Source organism: Lissotriton helveticus, chromosome 7, assembly GCF_964261635.1.
Source record: "Lissotriton helveticus chromosome 7, aLisHel1.1, whole genome shotgun sequence".
NCBI classification, from domain to species: Eukaryota; Metazoa; Chordata; class Amphibia; order Caudata; family Salamandridae; genus Lissotriton; species Lissotriton helveticus.
The window spans coordinates 1545738786-1545761963 of record NC_136068.1 but is presented as its reverse complement, the minus strand read 5'-3'; the positions used below and the strand labels follow the sequence as shown (position 1 = coordinate 1545761963).

Sequence of the window (23178 nt, the reverse complement as noted above, 5' to 3'; positions counted from 1 at the left end):
ATCAGGGCAACCTGTCCGACCACGTTGTGATCTCGGAGGGCACAGCGAGTCAGTTGCAGTGGTGGCTCACGGACCGCGATTGGGTCAGCGGCAGATTTCTCTCCCTACCCCAACCGGAGCACGTAGTAGTGACGGATGCGTCCTTCCTGGCACATGAGAGAGGGGGAAAACAGAGGCCTCTGGTCTCCTGTGGAGTCCCGGCTCCATACCAACCTTCTGGAGCTGCGGGCGATCCGTCTTGCACTGAAGGCATACCTTCCCTCTGTCAGCGGAAGTGTAGTGCAGGTGTTCACGGACAACACCACAGCCATGTGGTACTGCAACAAACAGGGCGGGTGGGGTCGTGGACCGTTTGTCAGGAGGCTCGGCGCCTCTGGACATGGCTGGAACACCAGGGCGTCACCCTGGTGGTTCAACACCTGACAGGTTCCCTGAACGTCAGGGCGGACGAACGCAACCGCCGGTGCATGATGGATCATGAATGGCGTCTGAACTCGGACGTGGCGCAAGGTCTCTTTCAGCAGTGGGGAGAGCCTTGGTTAGATCTACACCACCGAAGAGAACGCACAATGTCATCAGTTCTGCACGTTGGAATTTTCAAGGCGGCACTCGCTCCGCTACGCTTTTCGTTGCGATTGGAGTTGCGGTCTGTTGTACGCCTTTCCGCCTATACCACTTATGCCCAGACTGCTGAAGATCAGGCGAGACCAGGCGCAAGTCATCCTTGTGACTCCCGACTGGGTACGAAGATACTGGTATCCCGAGCTACTCAGCATGTCAGTCAATTCCCCGATTCGTCTGCCTCTTCAGGAGGACCTTCTGTCGCAGCAGCAGGGGACGGTCCACCCGAACCTGTTCAGTCTCCACCTACATGTGTGGTGATTGAGCGGAGATAGTTGAGGCCATTTGACTTGCCTCCTGAAGTCTGTGATGTGATTCTGACAGGTAGGCGTCCCTCCACAAAACAGTATACTCCTGCAGGTCGAACAAATTTGTGGCATGATGCACAGCAAAGGCTGTGGATCCACTCTCTGCCTCCCTTTCAGACGCAATCCTCTTCCTTCTTTATCTTCCCAAGCAGGACTCTGCTCTGGGCACTATCAAGGGCTACCTCTCAGCCATTTCAGACTTCTTAAGGCTTCCTGATCAGCCTTTTCTTTTCAAGTCCCCTGTTGTAAATAGATTTCTTGAAAAGCATCAAACACGTTTCCTCCTGTTCCCTTTTTGATGCCTCAGTGGGATTTGAATCTCGTTCTGACGTAACTGATGTGCGTTCCTTTTGAGCCACTTCATAACTGTCCTCTTCGTCTTCTGACTCTTAAAACTGCATTCCTGGTTGCCATCACCTCTGCCGGGAGAGTGAGTGAGCTCCAGACTCTATCTTCTAAACCTCCTTTCCTCTCTGTCCATCCGGACAAGGTTGTTCTGAGGACTTGTCCTTCGTTCCTGCCCAAGGTGGTCACAGCCTTTCATATCGGGCAGTCCATCACCTTGCCCACCTTCTTTCCGCCTCCGCATCCCTTGAAAGAGGAAGAGAGGCTCCACCGTCTGGACCCAAAACCTCCGCTCTCCTATCTAGATCGCACACTCCAGTTCCGGGTGGACGACCAGCTCTTTGTTGGTTATGTGGGCGCTAAGAAGGGATGGGCGGTGCCCAAGCGGACCATCTCTCGGTAGGTCGTCCTGTGCATCAAGGTTTGCTACTCTTTGGCGAAAAAGGAGCCTCCTGTTGGCTGCACGCCCATTCCACTCGGGCCACGGCGGCTACTACTGCCCTGGGTCAGGGAGTCCCCTTGCAGGACATCTGTCAGGCAGCTACGTGGGCCTCGCTGCACACGTTTGCTAGGCATTAATGCCTGGACAGCCAAGTCCGGAGAGATAGCTTTTTCGGCCGGTCCGTTCTCCATGACTTTCTGGTGTGATCTTGGTTCGCAGACCCACCACCGGGGTTGGTATTGCTGGGGTATCTATTCTAAGGTAAGGAATCTAATACTAACCTGTTTCTTTCAGATGCACATGTTACTTACCTTCGGTAACGATATATCTGTAAGAAACAGTAGTCGGTGTTGAATTCCTTACCACCCCACCCATCCTCCCCGTTCTGCGAACGAATATCTAGGGTTAAGGACATCCCTTTCAGGGCCCTAGTTTTATGGCACCAGTGTCGGTTTCTATCATGGCTCTGCATTCCTGGCACGGAAAGCTATGTACAGAACTGACGTCAGCGCGTGAGGGCGGCGGCTAAGTACTCCGACGTCATTCCGGCGATCACAACGCCGACGACGGACGCGGAGCCGCAGACGACTCCTACCAACGCGCAAGGGTACTGCTGACTAAAACTTTCCGGATCCATTCTGACGCCTGGGGATGTTCTAAGGTAAGGAGTCTAACACTAACTACTGTTTCTTACAGATATATTGTTACCGAAGGTCAGTAACTTGTGTGTCACGGGCAAAACGGGTTTCAAGGGTTGCAAGGAGGGCTCTGTTGCCTTCACCCCTGCCTGGTTAAGGTTAGTTGTGTCCTTTCTTGTAGGGATTAGGGATTCTAAGCAAGTCTCAATTCTTGATAGTCTGTCTAAACTAGGTTGAATCATGCAAGTGAATGACTGTTACATTTTGAAAAGGATATCAACCTGTAGAGATGGAGGACTGTCTCGGCTCCTAGGGAAGTGACGAGAGGGATGCTTGATGATTGATCTTCCATCACCTTTTTTCCTTAAGGGCGGCTCAGCATGGGGTGGTGGTGATTCAACTGTGGTATTAGCACGGGAAATTGTGTTTTGGGTGAGATGAAGCTGCCATGAGTGGTTGGGAGGGAGCATCCTCCTGTGCAATCGAGAACTCAATGGTGGCACACTCCTTTGGGCAGTCAGGGGGCATGAGGTAACCCATAGATAATCTGTGTTCTTATTTATTCAGTGCATCGGAGGCCATAGTGAGGAATCATGTAAGGTGTTTGGGTGCTCACCTCAGTTTGTGGTGGACTTCCTTTTCCCCATCTGCTGGTCCTGGTCTGGGTCTGGTCTTGACTAAAGAATATAAGTTTAAGATGTTAGAGGGGGGCCCAGCCCAACCTTTGCCGGGCACAGACGGGCCCTCCCTTGACCCGGGGACTCCCGTGCACGTCCCGCGCCACGGGAGTCCTGAGCAGCCTTTAAGCGACTCTTGGCACGAAGAGTGATGGCAGCGCCTGCCGCAATGCCAGGTGGGGCCTGTCGTGCCCCATGAAAGTGCACTGTGCAGGGAAATGCGATGAAGTACTTTTAATAGTTATTATACATCTGCTATTTTCTAACTATCTCATGATTCCTTCTTGCTTGTTGGAAAAGCCATGAGGGACTTTAATGGGGTATTTGATGTAGGAGTTTGGTAAGCTCATGCAATTGGAGGCAGGTATAGAACTCTCTCCACAAATATATTTAAAGTGATTGTGTTTTTCATGTGGCATGCAGGCCTATCCCAAATAGTAGCCAAGGGAGAATAACAAAGGAGTAATAGTCTTGATGATGACAAATATCATGTATCTTTTTGTTCACTTAATCCCTTTTTGTGCTTCCGTAGGAAAATTCTGAGGACGACAAGAAGATTAGGGGCAGATCGACTGACAGTGAAGTAAGCCAGGTGAGTTATAGATCAGAATGAAATGTGAGCATAAAATGCCTGTTTGTCTTGACTGTCCCTCACTGCTGTGAAAGTCTGTAAAAGAAAGAGCAGGTTCTGCTGTTCTTTGTGCCAAATGACCCTGCAGATTTCCTAGATTGCATAATATGGCTACTTCTTGTAAGTGTGATCTTATTCCTTATCCTGATATAGATACATAGCCTTTTAACACCTACTTTGAAGGAGTACCTAGTAGACATTTGATGTTTTGACATTAAGGGTACTAATTAGGTTCATTGTCATCCGCTTTAAAAAGACTTGTTTAAAAAAAAAATGCAGAATCTAAATTCCTACAATTCAGAAGGCAAATTTTTGTTGACTTTCCCTGAACTACTATGGCAAGTAATGCTGGACGCTGAGCTATTGAATTTGGCCCTTCAAAGATTTCTGCCATGATTTCTTTCAGGTTTGAGGTTGTTTTGTTTGGTTTCTTTCTTTAGTCTCCACTTTTGTTTGTAACCTAAGTATTTACTTCCATCCGGTTTTTCTGAGTTCGCTTGTAAACTACTGCATTTCCCTGTATTAATTTTAATGTGCTATGTTTCCATCAGTAGTGCTACTGACTTTTAAGTAAGTGCGGTCCACTTTTTCAAATTACCATGGAAATGGAGTCTTCTATTTTCTTGAAAATTTTTATTAATTAACTAGCATGAAAATAAGCTGCATACGACATTTTTTTTGACTGAGATTTTATTTTATTCCATAAACAATTGCACAATAATTGAGCCAAATGTCATGGTATCTAACACGGTTTTTGATCGCATCACCAGGCGGTAATGTTACATCTGATTACCGTTGGACAATCCCAAGACATCAGACTGGATCAGGAAAGTCTAGAAGAGAGGGTACGGCCCTGTGGCGCAGTTCCCGGTGCTGCTGAGCCCATAGTCATTCCATTCAATGCCCACTCTGACTGGATCCCAACAACTGTCAGGGACAGAGCCAGTGCCTACTTTCTTTGACAGGATGTTGGACCTGGCCCTTTCTGCAGGGTCACCCCCAAACATTTTGCCTTCCTCCCCTTTTTTTGCTTATATAGGTATTGTTGGCTTTACTTCTCTGGGCACTTTACCATTGGTAACCAATGCTAAAATTCATGTGCTCTCCACTTAAAACATGGTAACATGGGCTTATCCTCAATTAGCATATTTAATTTACTTAAGTTCCATGTACAGTGCACCACATGTACCTAGGGCCTGTAAATTAAGTGCTAGTATTAGGCTTGTAGCACTGATTGGGCAACCCACTTCAGTAGTGTTTTAAACCTGTCTCAGGCCTGCCATTGTAGAAGCTGTGTGCAGTTTCAAACTGTCATGTCGAACTGACATGATAACCCACTTTCCAGGCCCAAACCTTCATTTTTAGGTCTCGCGACCTGCGTTGCACTGCGCAGGCGAGAGTCCTTTTGTCCGGGGTTCAGAAATGGACCCTGGAAATGAACACGCTTGTGCGTGTGTTTTTACTTTTGCGGCCTGCTATTGGCCTTTGCCTGCATGTTGGTTTTTAAGATAGCACACAATAGGCCAGAGGTGGGCGCATAGCTCCGCCCATGGCCTATTGGTGTCTGTTACGCGCATTTCTTCCATATGGTTTCAATTATTGTGCCCAGACACGGGCGCGATAATTGAAAGCAAATGGCTCGCTGTGGCGCGCGCCCACCTCTCGCAGCTTTACCTGTTTTGCGAAAGTGAAAGCGATGGCTTTCCTTGTTTCTTGTGTATTGTAGCCAGGTCCCATCATTTGTAGGACGTCCATGCACGCCCCTGATTTCGGTGTGCAATGGTGTTGTGATGTCCTGTGGTTCCAATTTTTGTTTGCGATCAGGATTCCCTGCAGAAGCAGTGTTCGTGACTTGAGGGCTATTAACCATTCTCAAAGAAGCAGCGAGCCTGTTCTGCTCCGCAATGCGCATGCACGGATTCCTCAGCACCCATTTCCACTGCTGCATGCTGATCACCTCCTCGGCCGCCGCTGCTTCTCATTACTGTTGAATGGCATGCTGTGCTGATTCACGGGCCATAATAGGAAGCACCTAGGCCTGTCGTACACAAACCGCTCTGAAAGGAGGCGAACAGTACGGGCCCGGCAGAGTGTGTGTCCTTGGCAACGAGCAAAGGAGAGGCAGCCGTGTTGTAAATGGCTGTACAGCTACAAATACAAGCGCTAGATGCGAAGCCTTCTGTTCTCTGTGTACCTAGGAAGACCTGGGGAACACATTGGGGAAGAAAAGCGGCTGCTCGAGGAAATGGCATTTGCCTGCTCTACGCTATTGCATAAATAAACTGCTCAGGAGACGTTCTCTTTTAAAAGTGCAGAAGATTGCCGAAAACTAGAACTGAGTGCATAGTACCCTCCACCGCGTGGGCACACGCAGAGCCCGTCCTTGCTCAGATAGCCCCTTGGGCGGAGAGATATTTGGCGCCCTCGCTGATCCTAGTGAATAAAATGAAGCAGCAGTGGGGCCCTTTTGTGTTCGCTGGTCCCCCTGGCTGAGCCCTGGATGGCCCCGGAACACCAACATCTCTTTACCTCTTGCAGCTCACCTAAGTCACCCGCTGTTTAGCTGCAGCACGCTGATGAGGGTGTTGGTGGTGTGTGTCAGCAGGGGTTAGAGGTTGAAGGGAGGGATAGAAAGGGGTCCAATGGAGTGTTAAAGCATCGCTCAATGAAGGGCCACTTTAAAAAGGCAATTCTGACAGAGTAATGAAAAGGCAGGGCCACAGAACAGGCTGAAGCAAGGTGAGCGGGGTGCTGCTGTTTGCATAACCTTAATGCACACAGCTCCGTGCGCCCCTCGGACGACTGACCCCTGACCCATGTCATGCAGCAAGTTACTGACGCCAGAAGTTCATTATTTCATATTTATGTTCTGACAAGAATGTTAAAACCCTACATGCTACTGATTTCTTGCTTGTCAATATTATTTTACTTGGAAAGCAACTAGAACATTTCAGCATCAGTGTTTTAAATAAATTCACTTCTACATTATTTTATATAACATTGGTAACCCCTTTTGGTTTCATGTTTAATTACACGCAGAAACAAGCATTTGCAATGCAATAGGTCTCGCAGTTGTGAGTTTGAGCTATTTTCATTGCAAATGGCAATGCCTTTTATTTACTTGTTTTGCACGCAGCACACACAATTACAACACGGATCCAGATACAGCTAACATTTAAAAAGCTTCTGGCAGGCGTCTGTGAAGGCCAAACCCCTCCCATCCCCGGGGATTGTAAACATCAAGGGGCCTTCATGTCGAGCTCAAAGATCTCATAATAAATCAGGTCTTATCTCCAGAAAGCCAATTCCTTTACTGCCCTCTAGGCAGGGACAGGAAGGCAGGATTACGGTTACAAGTATTTGCAATGTAATAGGCCTCGCATTTACGCGAGTTTCAACTTTTGGCATTATAAATGACAATCCCTTTGTAAATGTATGTATTGCGATTTATATAGCGCACGTATCACCCGAAGGCATCAAGGCGCTTGCCTTGGGAACCTGTCCTGGCTTTTTCCCTGTGAGATAACCCCTACTGGGTTTCCCTAGGGTGAAAGCCAGGCATCCCGCAGCGGGTGGGCCGCCGTAGTGGAGATTAAGCAACTATTGCCCAGAGTTGCAGCGTGGGACCCCATGATTAGAATAGGCACCGAGGCGAGAATTATCGAGTCCGTGGACATTTTGGGCTCAGGACCCTGCCGCGTCGGGAATTGAACCCTGGTCCCGGGCCAGACCTCTGCATCAGGGTCTGCCGCTCTAATCAGTGATGAAGGCAACTGGGGGTTGGGCCCGCTGGGAAAGAGGGTAGGTCGGGCCACTAGTAAATACAGAAAAAATGGGGATTTTACCTATGCCTCTATTTTGAATAAACCAATGAATGCTGGATTGGGTAAACCAAAATTTATTAGTTTAACCAGACTTTCAAGTCTTTTGAATTCATTTATTTTTTAAGTCGATCAGTTGTTCTAATTTAGGCACAACAAAGAACATTATCAACTTCACGAATTGCCATATACTCTACAATACATAAATATTCCACAAGAATACCAACATTAATACAGTACAAAAGACATGACTACATAAATGATAATTACATGTATGTACAATTCCAATGCCAGAGTGCTCTTGGACACAGTGAAAAAGATAGCGCTGTTATCTAATAGTACAGTCTTGATCCTGCCACACTTTTAGACAAAAAAACATTATCGAGTATCTCAAACCAATACAGCATATATCTGCTCATATGCAAATCTGGAGGTGTTCTGTATTAATCACAATCAAATGAATGTAACAGAAATGAATAATGCCGACGCGTTTCAAGTCCCTTGGATGAATCAAAGGACTCTCATCAGGGCTGTCAAAGTCTGGTCCATGGAAGCTATTTCTAAAACACAAAAACATAAAAAACTTAATCTATCTTGTCCTACCGCCATTCAATATTTACAAAGGGATTTCTCCCGTTGGGAGGTGCAGCCTACCTGCTAAGTTCGAATTCCAGGGCTGCACTTTTCATGTACTGTGGTCTGTGCCGTGGGTGCTCACTGGAACAAAGTGAGATTGTTTTTATCAAAAATCTGTGTGGTTTCGAATTCAAAAGAAAGAGGCCACCGGGGCAGTGTTTTACCTTTCATGTGTTGGTGTTGACGTCACGTATGTGTCACTTCAACCGACAGGGGAAAAACCTCACCCGGGTCACATATTCTACAAAAATTATGAATAACAGTAATCAGCCTCACATTGACTGCGAGTGCAATGCTTTAATATTTAAGAAGTGCTGCACTGACTTACTTTTGGTCCGCTCTGGGGCGGTTCGGCCCCGCTCTGAGTGAATTAATGTACTTGATTTCTGTAAAAATGCAAGTAAAACGGACACGTTTTAGTCTGGGCGCGTGCTGGTGCCAACCGCAACATCGATCTCATTATTTGAGCCTTCCCACAGAAGCCTACCTTAACCCGTCTGACACGGGGCTTCTGCCTGTCGCTGCCGGTGGTCTCAATGATTCAAAGTCTGAAAGAACAAGCGGTGCACGTGTAAAACGGGCCGCGTTGTACTGAGTATGAAGCCAATTATCGCACACTTCTCTGCGCTGCACAGGGGCTTACCTTATTGTTTGTTTTAAATAAACGTCCACATCACCCGGGACAGTGCTGCTACAAACGCTTAGGAGATCGCGCGAGTGTTTTGCAAGTCTTAAGGAACCAAGTCACATGATCATCATGTGACTTGGAAAGGTGTGTGCCCCAACATGGAGGCTTCTGGGAACAGTAGTTCACCATGACTGTGGATACCTGCCTATTGTTTACATTCTGTTTATTTCGCTCAGACAGTTGAGCCCATTGTTCACACTATTGAACTTCATTATTAAATAGGCTTCCTTCTGGAGCAAGGCCATTTCTACATTTGGATTATACTTAGTCAATCCAAAAAAGAATCGTCCACTTAAAATCATTTTCGGTGTGGTTACAGCTCACAAAATGTTCCACCATTGGCGCGGTCAGCACTTTTTTCTTAATCCGTGACCGGTGCTGTGTGATTCTGACATTGGCTGCTTGGGTTGTTTTACCTATATACACTTTGTCACAGACGCACACCACAGCATAGACCACATTTTTAGTTCTACAATTTGTGAAAACATCATGTCTCCACGTCACATCATTATTGGAAAAAACATTTCCTTCAAGTGTTGACGCACAGGACACGCAATTGCCACATTTGCGGTGCCCGCAGATGGGTTTTAAATTCCATTGGGCAATAAGATCACTTTTTGGCTTCTGGATAAAACTATCTGCCTTTACCAACTGTTGCCCTATGCTTTTATTTTTACACATGGCGAAGATAGGTTTTTGAAGGGGAGGGTCCAGCGTTTCCAGTAAATGCCAGTTATTTAGAATGATGCGCTTGAATTGGTTTGTGTGTTGGCCGTAGGTCGACACACAGACCAATCTCTCAAGCTCCTCCTTCTTCTTCACCTTGAGCAAAGAGTCCCTTGGGATGAAACTGACTCTTTTCTTCGTGTGTGAAAGCAGCTTTTTTGGGTACCCCCTATTTGCCATTTCTTTACAAAATATGGAAGCGTGTGTCTCAAAATCAGATGAGTTCGTGCAGTTGCGTTTTATCCTTAGCATCTGCCCGTAGGGCAAGTTTTCTCTTAAACTTTGTGGATGCGAGCTTTTGAAATGCAAGATTGTATTTCTATCCGTTGTTTTTTTGTGCATTGTTGTAAATAGCGATCCCTCGTTGTTGCCTACTGTGACATCCAGAAAGGTCATTTTGTTGTGACTAGAATTTAATGTAAATTTAATGTCACTGTGGCGAGAGTTGAGCCAATCATGGAATTCATCTAGCTGGGTCTGACTCCCCTGCCACAGGAGCCAGACATCATCGATGTATCGTAGCCATTGATGTATGTTGTCCCTGAATGGATTGTTATTATATATGAACCGGTGTTCATATTGGTCCATATATAGTACCGCCAGCTCCGGCGCATAGGGACAACCCATGGCTGTCCCCTTGATCTGAATGTAGAACTCGTTTTCAAACTTAAAATAGTTGCTCCGTAGCGTGATTTCTGCTAGTGACAAGATGAATGACGTTGGTACCCTGTGTGGTCTTTCCCGCTGGTCTAAATAAATCTCAATCACTTCCAAAGCCTCATCTTGAGGGATTTGAGTGTATAAAGAGGCCACGTCTAGTGTTACCATCAGTTGTGTGTCTGCATCAAATGGGTTCCCCTCAATTTTGGTGATGAAATCCATCGTGTCACGAAGATGTGACTTAACCTGCAGTATACACGGTTTCAGGAAGAAATCTATATACTTCGATACTGGCTCAAGTGCAGAGTCACAGCCCGAGACAATCGGGCGGCCCGGTGGTACCATTGCTCTAATCAGTGAGCCACACTCCTCCACTAATTTATATATTAAATAACAAAAATGAAAGGCATTGCCATTTGCAATGTTAATAGCTCAAACTCTTGTAAATGTGAGACCTATTGCATTTTTAATGCTTGTTAATACTTATAAGGCACCCTATTGGTAGGCCCAAGACAGCCCCAACGGTAAGATGCAGTGGATTTTAAAGAGTTGGATTTTTACTTTTAAATTTTAAGTGTCCAGGTTTTGAAAAATGCTGCCATTCATTTTTCAATACTGCAAGGTCTATCATGCCCGTAGGTTAACCTTGGGGTTGCCTTATTGCACCTTATAAGTGTGATTTTTAATTGCTAGATAGAAATTTCGATTTTGGTATCTCTGGACTCACAATTTAAAATCACAACTTATGGTGAACTCTGATTTTTAAATTGTAAGTCTGAAAATGCTACTTTTAAGAAAGTTATTTTCTTACTTTACCCATTCTGTGCCTTTGCCAAGCCCTTAATACACATCCGGGGTGGGGTACAGCTGGGACTTGTGCATCCTTTAGATATTCACACACACAAAGGGAGCGGAGGTGTGAAATTCACATCCTGATGGCCTATCACCAGGCTGATGCGTCTTCCTGGGCTAGGTGGGAGAGAGGAGTTGACACTTGCTCCTGTCCCCACACAAAGAGCAGCATGGCTTCCGGTAGGGAGTCTGGAGTCAAGGCAGGAAGGGCAGGGGCCCTGTGTACTTGAGAGACCTCTTTGAAGTCTCCCCCACTTCAAAACCACAACTGGGTAGAAGTACTGGACCCCTGATGCCACCAACTCAATACACTCCTGAGGACACTGCCAGGAAGGACTACTGTGCTGCTGAAAGGAGTGTCACTCTACTGGATTTTCAGTACTCCTGCTCTTCTGTGACTGCCCTACTGCTCCTGGCCTGGTGGTGAGGAGGACTGTACCAGACTCTACATCCCCAGAACCAAGAGACTCCAAGGACTTGCCTCCTGTTCTGAAGTCTCAGATGTAGGAAGCTGGCTTTTTATGTAGTGCTCCAAATGAGGTATACTATGTAGAAAGTCCAGACAACTCTTATTTGCTTCCAGGGCTTAAATTAATTATCCCAAATGCTCTTTGTGGTAGTTTGGGCAAGTAATTAAGGCTCATCAGAGGATAGTGTTAAGCATTTGTTGTACACAGTCTCAATAACTGAGACACACACTCAAGAAGAAACTTGAGACCAATTTAGAAAAATATCAGATTTTTATAATATTTTAGACACCAAGATCATTAGAATCCAATAAGTATTTTAGACGCGATTGATTTTTACTGGAAAAAAGTAGAAAATCACATCTGTCAGATTTGAGGCATGAGTCTTGAACGTGGTAATGTTATCCTATGGGGAAATGTTTTTCTGCATAAGTGCACCTACAGACTATTTACAGGACTGTTGTGTAAATCCTATAAACCTATATAGGATCTGTGCATTTAGACCACATCCACTGCGTACTTGGTGTCCAAACTGATTCTGGACACCATCACCGAGTGTGTCAGCCTGTATACCAGCTAGCTCACAGTGTCACACGAAACTCCTCTTACCAAGTAGAGAATAGTTCTTGGCTACTATCGAACATGACCACTCTATCCCATCATGGATCATGGAAACAGCCCTACTAGTAAGTCAGTCCCTCATGCTCACTTTGTCTCGGAGAGAGATATACAGAATAAACAGTGGGGACGTTTTTCAATAAGTATTTATTGAACCAGCGCCATTCTAGTGTCAAATAGGTGTGCTGCCACAACCATTGGACAGTAACAGATATAAATGATTATAAGCACTAACAGAGTAAAAGGATGGTAGATTTAATCAGTAGTGCTAAAACGTTAAATACAGGCAAGTATAAAAATACATGACAGTAATAAAAGCGTACTCCTACGATCCGTCCCTAACTAGATGTGCCTGAATCTACCTAGTATGGATGTGGTTATAAAGTCAAGAATCCCACTAAGATAGTCATTCCCATTACCTGAAGTGATAGACTGTGGGATCCCGTTCTGGTCTCGAGGTACGCACCCCGCAAGGGATGTCAGACCACTGCGAGCTGGGGTGTCTGCATGCAGGAGCATCAGCGTCTCGTGTAAGTGTCGGCATGGAAGTGCTTTTCTCCTCTCTCTACCTTAGCAAGAGATGGTGTATATATACCCAAAGTGATACCTCCTGGGGATATACCTCACTGTGTCATGTCGAACTAGGATGAAGGAAGGAATGACCATTGTACATAGCTTTTATGCAGGAGATGTTCGCCCTGCTGTCCAGCTGTGATTCCAAGAATCCTCATGCATAATGAATGAGGCTTAGGCCTTTTGGAGAAATCCCAGGTCCTCTAGTCATTACCTCAACTAGGTAAAAGGTCAGGCCTAAGAACAGTTATGTAGTGCAATATGAGTGCAATGTAGGTTAAAGGTGCATGTAGTATCTGAGCCGATATTGGGGTTCCTATATGGACCATAACAGGAGTGTTCTTCTGGACTTAAGGTAAGTAAAAGCCGAAGTCTGAAAAAAAAACAGCAGTTCAAGTTTACCTGCATTGGGGTGTCCGGGTGCAGAGGTGTTTTATGTGGTGGCAGCCTTGGACTCTACACGCTAAAGTCAATGGGAAAAGTACCTGTTAAAAAAAGACTGCAAGTGTGGACTCTGGTACCAGTCTGGCTGAACCAAAGGGCAAAGGCTCAGGCCTTGAGCGTCTCAGGTCCACAAAGACCGTCTGTATGCTTGAGCCCGGACTGGAGAGCTCGGGTACAGAGGTGTTTTGTCTAGTGGGTTAGAGGCTGTCACGATTTCTGGTGTACCTTTAGAAGAGGGACAAGAAACATAGCAAGTCCATTCTCGGTGTAGATCTGGCCTCACTTGAAGTCCCTAGACGTGCAGGTAAGGTTTGGCAGTGGTGGTGTTCCAACGGTACTCAAGCCTTTGTGTTTGTAACTGGCACCAGTACCTTGGGTATTGTTGCAGAGAGGCTCTGGGAAGACTCAGCGTCTTGAAGACTGGATGGATCAATGGGGCTAACCTCCTGGGCAATGTGACCTCTTTCTGACAAGTGGCTCCTCGGTTGACCCGATGGTCAGCAACACGTTAGACCTGGCCGATGCATTCGGTGCCTGCTGGTCCAGGGAAGTAGATCCTCCACTCCAAGGGAGTTATTGCTGGATCAATAAAGTGCTGGGCAGACCTCCAAGGGTTTGTGGAGGCTATTCCGCTTCTGGACGAGTCAGACTTTGTGATTGTCGGGACATCAGCAGCCAGGCAGACTTTGCGCCAGTTTCAGTGCCGGTCCACAGTTCTAGTGTCTTCGGCTCTTTACCCTTATTTCATGCAGACAAATCTGAGTTCCTGGTTTCAGGAGGCCACCTAAATACTGCATATAGGGGAGTGTAAGGCAGTAGCCAATGGGCTACTTACTCCTGGGGTCACAACAGCCCGTATATGACCACTTCCTGAGGAAAGTGGGCAAAACCCTGTCCCAGAGTTCCTGATTCAGCCAAAAACAAGATGGTGGAACCCTTTTTTTCGTGGAGCACATCTGCTAGCCCACCTTAGGGGTGTGTCTATTCTGGGGGTGCAACAAGCCTACTCCACATCTAATTTCCCACCTGTCCTGTTGCCAAATAGGCCCCAGGGCAGGGAGTGGTGTTCTCTAGGCCTGGAGGAACCCAGGGTCACATTTCAGAGCCATTGAAATGCAGATTCACGAGCTATCCTGCTGGAGGAGGTGACATTTTCCTGGAGCAGGCATTGTTTCCTGACGTTAGAGACGCTGGCTCTGATCTACAGGAGGTCAGAAACTAGTCTGTGGTGGCAGGCTGGACAATACCATTTCTAGAAGATTAGTAGGGGTCTGGGTGCCTGTCATAATAAATCCAGTACTGAAATCTGTATGGATTTATTAAGACAAGGTGCTTGATACCAAGCGCCATAGGTTTCAGTGTGGCCATTATGTAGCTAGGTAGTTTGTAATGACCAGTGCCCAGAACATACTCTAGGGAGCTGGCTCTGTGTATACTATACCAAAGTAAGGTATAGTGTGCACAGAGTCCAGTGGGTCCCCAAAGGTAAACAAATGCTAAAGTAGAAAATACCTTACTCTCTAATTGTGGTAGTGTGGGTGATCAGTAAGGCTTTATCAGACTGTATTGTTAAGCATTTATTGTTCACACTCAGGCAAGACATTATGTGTCACACACTCAGACTGAACTCTGACCAATTTGTTTTGTATAAAAATATTATTTAGTTGTATTATATTTCTAGAACCACTCTAGGCCTGGTACAGGTAAGTGTAATAGTAGTTTGCAAGAATAATGCAGTTAAATACAGTTTGAATGCAGTTGGATGGGTTACAGGTAAGTCACTTGTTCATAAAACAGTTGGGATTACTTTTCAGTTACTATTGAGATTACTTTGTATTCATGTACTATATGGAGAAAACTAAGCCAATCGGTAGGGGAAAAGCAACAGTTTGTGTCATTTGCAGGCAATAACGGAGGCAAACCAATAAAAGAAAATACCATCTCTAGATGGATCATGTAAACAATCCAAATTCGTCACGCAACAGCGGGAGTACAGTTACAAACCAAACCTAAGGCACACTTGACTCGCAAAAAAGGAGCAACCATAGCCTTCCTGACAAATATGCCATTGCAGGATTGTTGCATGGCAGCAACTTGCTCATACAAAGTAGATACCTTCTTCAAGCACTGTTGCATAGACACAAAAATGAACAAGGAAGCTCAAGTGGGGCAAAGGTTATTATAAAATGTATGTTCGAGGCATATGAGTTGCAGATTGTACACATCGTATGCATTTTACAATCCACTATGCAATCCCACCTTTAGAGATGGGGTTGCCTTTATGAGGTGGAGAGAAAGACACAAACAGTTGTTTTGTTTTCCTAAAAGACTAAGTCCTATCTATATAGTAGAGAAGGGCTCTTTTAACATCTAATGTGTGAAGAGCCCTTTCTGCCACAGAGTCTGGGTTTTGAAAAACACAGGTAACTCTACAGATTGGTTTAAATGAAAAGGAGTTATGACTTTTGGAAGGAATTTTGGATTAGTTCTTAAAACCACTTTGTTACGATGTAGTTGTAAAAATGGTTCTTGTATTGTAAATGTTTGTCTTTCACTTACTCTTCTAAGAGGTAATGGCAATAAGGAAAGCTGTTTTCCACGTGACGAATTGCAGTTCACATTTATGTAAAGGCTCAAAAGGGGGTCACATGAGTCTTGTAAGAACAACTTTTAGGTTCCATACTGGAGAAGGTGGCAACCGGGGAAGGATAATTCTCTTTAATCTTCCATAAATGCTTTAATTGCAGGCACTCTGAAAAGGGACAGATGTTGTCCATTTTGTAAATATGCTGCAAGGTGCAGACGTATGGATGAATATGCCAAGTTACACCTTTGTAAATGTAAAAGGTAACTAATGATATTCTGGGTGGAAGCATCCAGGGGATCAAATTGGTTATTGTTGCAATAAATGGCAAATCTTTTCCATTTAGCAGCATAACAAGCTCTGGTAGTAGGTCTCCTGGCCTCTTTAATAATGTTTATACAGTCTGGTGGTATGTTAAGATACCCAAACTCTAAGACTTCAGGAGCCAAATATCGCCAAATTCAGTTGATTTGGGTCTGGATGTTGGTTGTCTCCATGGTTCTGCGCTAGCAGGGATGGAGTCAGTCGTAGCTTTTGGAGTGGGACTAGAGATAGTTCTAGCAGAGTGGTGAACCAAGGTTGACGTGCCCATGTGGGAGCTACTAGGATTACTTTGAGAGACTGTTGTCTGAGCTTGCGTACTACTAATGGTATCAGTGGTAGTGGCGGAAAAGCGTACGCAAATCTGCCTGACCAGTTCATCCATATCGCATTGCCCTTGGACAGCGGGTGTGGAAACCTGGCGGGGAAGGTTGGGCATTTTGCGTTTTCATGTGTGGCGAACAGATCTATGTCTGGATGACCGGACTTGTGAAAGAATGGTTGAAGAATCCGCGGATGTAGTTTTCATTCGTGAATTTGTTGTGTCTGCAGACTCAACAGATCTGCCATCTGATTGTGAACTCCTGGAAGGTGCTCTTCCAACAGATATATGTTTTGTGGAATGGCCCATCTCCAAATGTTCTGTGCGAGCTGGGACAGTTGTAGAGAGTGCGTCCCCCCTGTTTTTGTATATAATACATGGCTGTCATGTTGTCCGTCCGGATCAAGACAGCTTTGTTCTTTACTAGTACTTGGAAAGTTTTGAGTGCTAAGAATATTGCTAGCAGCTCTAGAAGGTTGATATGGAACAATTTTTGTTGACTGTTCCATTGTCCTTGAGTTGTATGATGTAGGAGATGGGCTCCCCATCCTGTGATGGATGCGTCTGCTGTGAGCACTAGTTGTGGAACAGGTTTGAGGAACGGCCGCCCTTTTGTCAAGTTTTTGGTGTTCCACCACTGCAGAGAGCAATGTGTGCGGCTGTCTACCAACACCAGGTCTGTTAGTTGACCTTGAGCCTGGTTCCACTGTTGTGCTAGACATTCCTGTAATGGACGCATCTGTAGTCTTGCATATGGTACTATGAAGATGCAAGATGCCATCATGCCTATTAGTCTCATGAACACTCTGGCTTGCAGAGATTGTTGCTGTTGAAAGGCTGTGACTAAGGCTTCAATGCTCTGTATCCTTGCTGGACTGGGATACGCTAGAGCCGTAGACGTGTTTATTGTAGCCCCTAGATACTGATGTATGTGAGAGGGCTGCAGGTGTGACCTGGTGTAGTTGATTGTGAACCCTAAGTCGTGTAATGTTTGAATTGTTTGAATTGTTTGATGTGTGTCGAACACATTGATTGGATGACTCCGCTTTTATGAGCCAATCGTCTAGATAAGGGAAGACATGTATTTGTTGTCTCCTGAGATGTGCTGCTACTACTGCTAGGCACTTTGTGAATACTCGTGGTGCCGTTGTCACTCTGAATGGAAGGACTTTGAACTGATAATGCTGTCCTTCTAGTACAAGCCTTAGATACTTTCTGTGAGCAGGATGTATAGGAATGTGAAAGTAGGCGTCCTTCAGGTCTAGTGTTGTGAGGAAATCACCTTGTTGCAGCAGTGGGAGCACTTGTTGTAAAGTGATCATATGAAAATGATCTGATTGTATGTAATGATTGAGGGGCCTGAGGTCGAGAATTGGTCTTAGTGTTCCGTCCTTCTTGGGAATTAGAAAATACAGCGAGTAAACCCCTGTTCCTTGTTCTTGTAAAGGAACTATTTGTATTGCGTCCTTTTGTAGAAGTGACAGAACTTCTTGTTTGAGCAGAGTAAGGTGTTCTGTAGACATTGGACGTTGCCTGGGCGGTATGTGTGGAGGGGTTGCTGTAAGTTCTATGCAGTAGCCATACTGGATAATCTGTCTTACCCACTTGTCTGTTGTGATGGAGTTCCAGACAGGCAGGAATTGCGTTAATCTGCCCCCCACAGGAGTGGAATGCTGATGGGGCAGCAGAGGGAAGTCACTGTTTTGTGGTGGAAGAGGTTAGATTACTGTTGTTACCCCGACCACTTCCTTTGTTGTTATTCCCTCTATATCCTCCTCTAAAATATCCCTTGTTAGAGGATGTTTGTGTGTTGGATTTGAAGGACGTTGTATTGGCTGCACCAGTTTGTTTGGAGCCCCCTCTATAGAAGGAGCAACGAAAGGAACCTCTAGTTTGTGTGGACTGTAAAGCTCCCATAAATTTATCAGTCTGTATTCTTCATTTTTTCGAATGCTGTGTCTACTTCTGGTCCAAATAATTGTTTTTGATTAAATGGTTGATTTAAAATGCTAGTTTGTTCTTCCTGTTTAAACCCTGAAATGCGTAGCCACGCATGTCTTCGAAGTACGACACTAGTATTTACAGCTCTAGATGCAGTATCTGCTACATCTAGGGCGCACTTGATTGAGGCATTAGAAATAAGCTTGCCTTCTTGTATAAGATCATTTGCCTGTGTTTTATATTGGTCAGGTAGATGTTCTAGCAGTTTCTCTAACTGATCATAATGAGCCCTATCATATCAAAAGGAGGGCTTGTGTATTAGCTATACGCCATATGTTGGTATCTTGCACAGCTATTCTTTTGCCTGAGGCATCTATGACCTTGGATTCTTTATGCGGTGGGGGTGCCTTGCCTGAAGTTTGAGAGTTTGCTCTCTTCCTAGCATTTAACACAACTAGTGAATCTAATGGTAGTTGTCCTTTAATGTAGGTTGGGGGTGCAGGCCTATATTTTTCTCAATTCTAGGGTTCAAAATCCTAGTACGTACAGGGTCTTTAAAAATTTCTGGAGCATGTTTAATGACCCCTTTGATCATAGGAAGAATTTGAACAGATCTTTGCGATTGTTCAAATGTGTCTAATAGAAAATCTTCCTCTGCCTCATCAGAATGCATAGTGACCCCATGGTAAATGGCAGCTCTGTTCAATAGGTGCCCAAAGCCAATGTTATCCTCTGGGGGAAAAGGCGTTGATGGGTATGACTGTGGGTCAGGATTATCTGGTGTATCCTGTGGGTTTGGGTACTCCCAGTCTGTATCATCTATAGTTAATGGGAAAGGCTCATCTGTGTCTATCCCTCTTCCTAAACTATAGGGTGAGTGTGAGCATAAAGGAGGAGAATGTGAAGGAGACATCTGTGGTGAATTGTTAATAGGAGCAGGAGATGAAGGAGAAGGAAGTATAGGTGAAGAAGGGTGCATAGGGGATGTGGCAGAGTCCTTCTTGGCAGGAACCACAGGTGTGGGTGTTTCATCTGCCTTCCTTTTCTTGTGTGGTGTAGTGGACACATGACCTGTTTTTGGGTCAATGTAGATCTTCTTTTGCAGAGGATCTGGCTGGAAAAGATCTTCTCCTTGTGGAACCTTTGTCGGCGCTGCTTTTTTCGGTACCGGACGAGGTTGCTGCTTGTCTTTAGCCTTAGGAGTTGTTACAGTGTCCTTTGGCGTAGTTTTCGGCGTTGTAGGCTGTTTCTAGGGCTTTGATGCGTCGGAATCAGGCCTTATCGGTTTCGGCACCGAAGACGGTGTCTTTGGAGTGGAAGCTGGTCTCGTCGGCTTCGAGGCGTTGGACGCTGGCTTCGTACCCCTGTCTTTAGAAGTCGACGGTTTCGGAGCCGAGACTTCTTTCGGTTTCGGTGCAGAGGGAGCTGGTGGGTTCAACACGTGCGGCTTGCTCGGTACCGAGCTTCTGGATGGCTTAGATATTGTCTTTGGAGCCGTGCTCGATGGCGGGGCTGTCATAGTGGTTTTTCGGTCGCGACTGGGCCCCAGGGGCGGAGTGTTGACCTTTGCCTTCGGTCTGGGTGCTGTGTGTACCACTTTGTTTGCCATAAGTTGGCAGGGTATGCTCAGACGTGAGTCCCTTGCTCACTTTGCCACTGGATTCAAGCAAGCCTGGCTGAAGTCGGCTGAAATGCCAGAAACTGGTCCTACGAAGCTTGTTTCCGGGTCCAGGGAAGGCATGGCTTGGCAGTTCGGGCTGGACTGTTCCCATGAGGCACAGGGTCAGACTGATTTGCATATGGCCATGTCTGAAATGGGGTGGCAGAGTGGGCTAAAGAACGGTGATGGATTAAACCCAGATCTGTTGACTGGGTGTGAGTGTTTGATTGGTTCAGATGCTCCGTCCATCACCACCCCCTTTTGTACCTGTGTGTGGTGCAGGGGCAGTAGTACTCACGCGCTAACCCGATGGTATGGAGTCATCTGAGTCGTCTGCCTCTGATACGATTTGGAGATCATCGGAATCTTCTTCGGGTACAAGCGGAACCTCCTCGAAGATATCCACCGGTTCCGGAGCTGATCTCTGCATGTCGTGTCAATGGGCCCTCGGATCTCTGATGGTTTTCTTGGATCGAAAGGACTCGCAGGCTGTACAGCTGGATTCGTCGTGTTCTGGCGATAAGCAGAGGTTGCAGAGCTTGTGGTGGTCACTGCGTGGAAACTTTGCTCCACACTTGGGGCATCTCTTGAATGGCTTCCTTTCCATGAGGTGTAGGCCTCACGGCGTGGATAGGCCCAACGGCCCGCGTTGACGACAGGATTCGAGCCGATGGAGTCAAGACGATGTTAGTCTATATCGAAATTATTTTGGAGAGTTTTGGGAAGTTTTTTGTGCTTCGAAGTGCTGGGAAAGTGTATTTCTAGCTGGAGTGGAAAACTTTCATCCGAACCCAGTGGCGGAAAAAAACAATCTAAGGATGAAGCCGATGCCCATGCGCACTATCGTCCAAGGGAGGAGTCACCTATCTCGTGACTATAGACTTCTTCCACGACGGCAACAACATTCAATCATCCGAGCCCAACAACAGGTGGCGATCTAATACGAAGTGTACAACTCTGCAGCTCTACATGCCAAGAACAGATGCATACTGGTAAGTAGCATTTTCCTTACAAGCTCAAACTCCTCTTCTACCCATCCACCACAAGGATGAAAAACCTCTACACATGGTTTCTTACCTCTAGGAGTAGTTTGCAGTTTGAAGAGAATTCTGGATTTCACAGGTGACCCACCCACATCCCCATAAGACAAGGGAGCATGAAGAAAAAATAAAATCGAAGATGGCGCGGTTGTATCCAGGGATGATGGGCAACGCTTTTTTGATCAGTTGGTCCAAGATATTTGCCTACACCTTTCTGCCTTTTACCCTAATCCCCAGAGTGTTGAAGTCGAAAGTACAACTTGCACTCTGATTCTCATTGCTCTGGTATGGCCACGCCAGTCCTGGTACAGCGAGCTGCTGCTGTATGCAGTATGTCAGCCAGTCCTTTGAAGGTGCATTGAGGATATTGTCCATCCATCATTGAGAGATTCTCCACCACGACCCCATGCTGCTAAACTTGACAGCAGGGAACCTGACTACCTACAATGTGGTCATTTCGATCTGTCGGTAGAGTGTAAACCGATTCCATCGCAGCCGCGTGCTCCACTAACCAACTAGACTTACACCGATAAATGGAGACTTTTCCGTGTCTGGTGCAGGAATAATGGTCATCATCCGCTTCAAATAAAGCCTTCTCAGATCCTGCCATATTTATTAAGTGTAGGAAGCTGTCTTTTTATGTAGTGGACCAAAAATAGCTACACTATGTAGAAAGTCCAGACAACCCTTATTGTCTTACAGGGCTTAAATTAATAATCCCAAATGCTCTTTGTAGTAGTGTGGGTGAGCAGTTTAAGCCGATCAGAGGGTAGTATTAAGCATTTGTTGAACACACAGTCATTAAGTGAGAGACACTCAAGAACAAACTCGAGACCAATTTAGAAAGAATGACAGATTTTATATCTATTTTCAACACCAATAACTTTGTTGGTTAAGTACTTTGAGATATTCATATTTACAGGTAAGTAAAATTGCAACACAAATGTGTTTCTACGCAGTATTAATGCTTTCCTATGGAAAAAGAAACACAGACTGTATACAGGAACATGCACTTGTATTCCGAGGGTTCCCCTTTAGGACTTAAGGTGCTAAGGGGCGCCAAGGTCCAAAGACCCACCAGCAATTTGTGTTTACCTGCCCTGGTGGGTCCAGGTGCAGAGGTGCTAGACAGGTTGGTAGCCTTGTGCGCTACACTGTAGGCAAAGGGGTGTGGGGGTTGAAAGAGACTGCAGAGGGGAACTTGGGGACAAGTCTGGGATCAGTGGGCTCAGTACGTAAGGGTCCTGGGAGCGTGGGGGCTTAGTTTGTTGTCATAGACGCGGCCCGGGGTGCTCTGTTACAGAGGGTTTAGGTCAGCTGGACCCATGCATCAAAGGCACTTGTTCTTGGTTAGACCTGCAGGGTGGGGGGGGCAAAATATGACGCCTGGGCCATGCTTGGTGCTGGTCTCTGTGATGCTGACGTCCCTCTTCTGCTGGTTGGTCATTTAGACGTTTAAGTTCGGATTGGGCGTCAAACTTTAGTTGCTGCAAGGGGTCCGGGACTCTGAGTAACAAGCAGGGCAGTTCAGGTTTGTCCTGGCGTCTTCATACTAGGTGTGGAGATGGATCTGACCTTCTGGAGTACCGTGACTTTCTCCTGGACGTGCTAAACAGCAGAACGTGGAACTGGATGTTGTGGTCAGTGGCTGCAGGGAAATGGCTCAAAGGAGATGCGGACGGCTTAATGAAGTGCTGGAGGCCCTTCAAGACATTTTTGACGTTGGACAGCTGCAGGGCGAGTTGGGTTGTTGCAATTGTCTGTACAGGAGCAGTCAAGCAGGCAGGGTTTGGCGCCAGACTCCACTAGTAGTCTGCAGTTCTCAATTCTTCGGCTCTTTTTGTCCTTTGTGTCAGGGGAATCTGAGTTCCTGGTGTCAGTGTCTCGCGACAGCACTCTTCTGGCGAATCGTTCCACTTGGACTCGCTTTTTGATGTAAACAAGGGTGCGGACGAAAACTATAATACCTTTTACACCAGTATTTCATCGGTCGTTGACTCACGTGCTCCTCTAAAGAATCGTATTCTTAGAGGCATAGTCTCTGCTCCATGGTTCAACGATGCTCTTAAAACTGCTAAACTGGACTGTAAACAAGCAGAGCGGAAATGGAGACGCGACTACAAGGAACCCTTTAAAGAAATATGGAAAACAAAAATTCTTGCC

The 23178-nt window shown here is 46.0% G+C and overlaps 1 protein-coding gene across 8 annotated transcripts in view; it reads left to right on the top strand.

The window, feature by feature from the left end:
- The window catches only part of CNOT3 (CCR4-NOT transcription complex subunit 3), a 1075180-nt gene that overhangs the window by 588773 nt on the left and 463229 nt on the right, over positions 1 to 23178 (top strand). For all 8 annotated transcript variants that reach the window (XM_078655004.1, XM_078655002.1, XM_078654999.1 and 5 more), the window contains one exon: positions 3564 to 3623. In XM_078655004.1, the coding sequence (XP_078511130.1) occupies positions 3564 to 3623 (60 nt within the window). The remainder of the gene's footprint in view (positions 1 to 3563; positions 3624 to 23178) is intronic.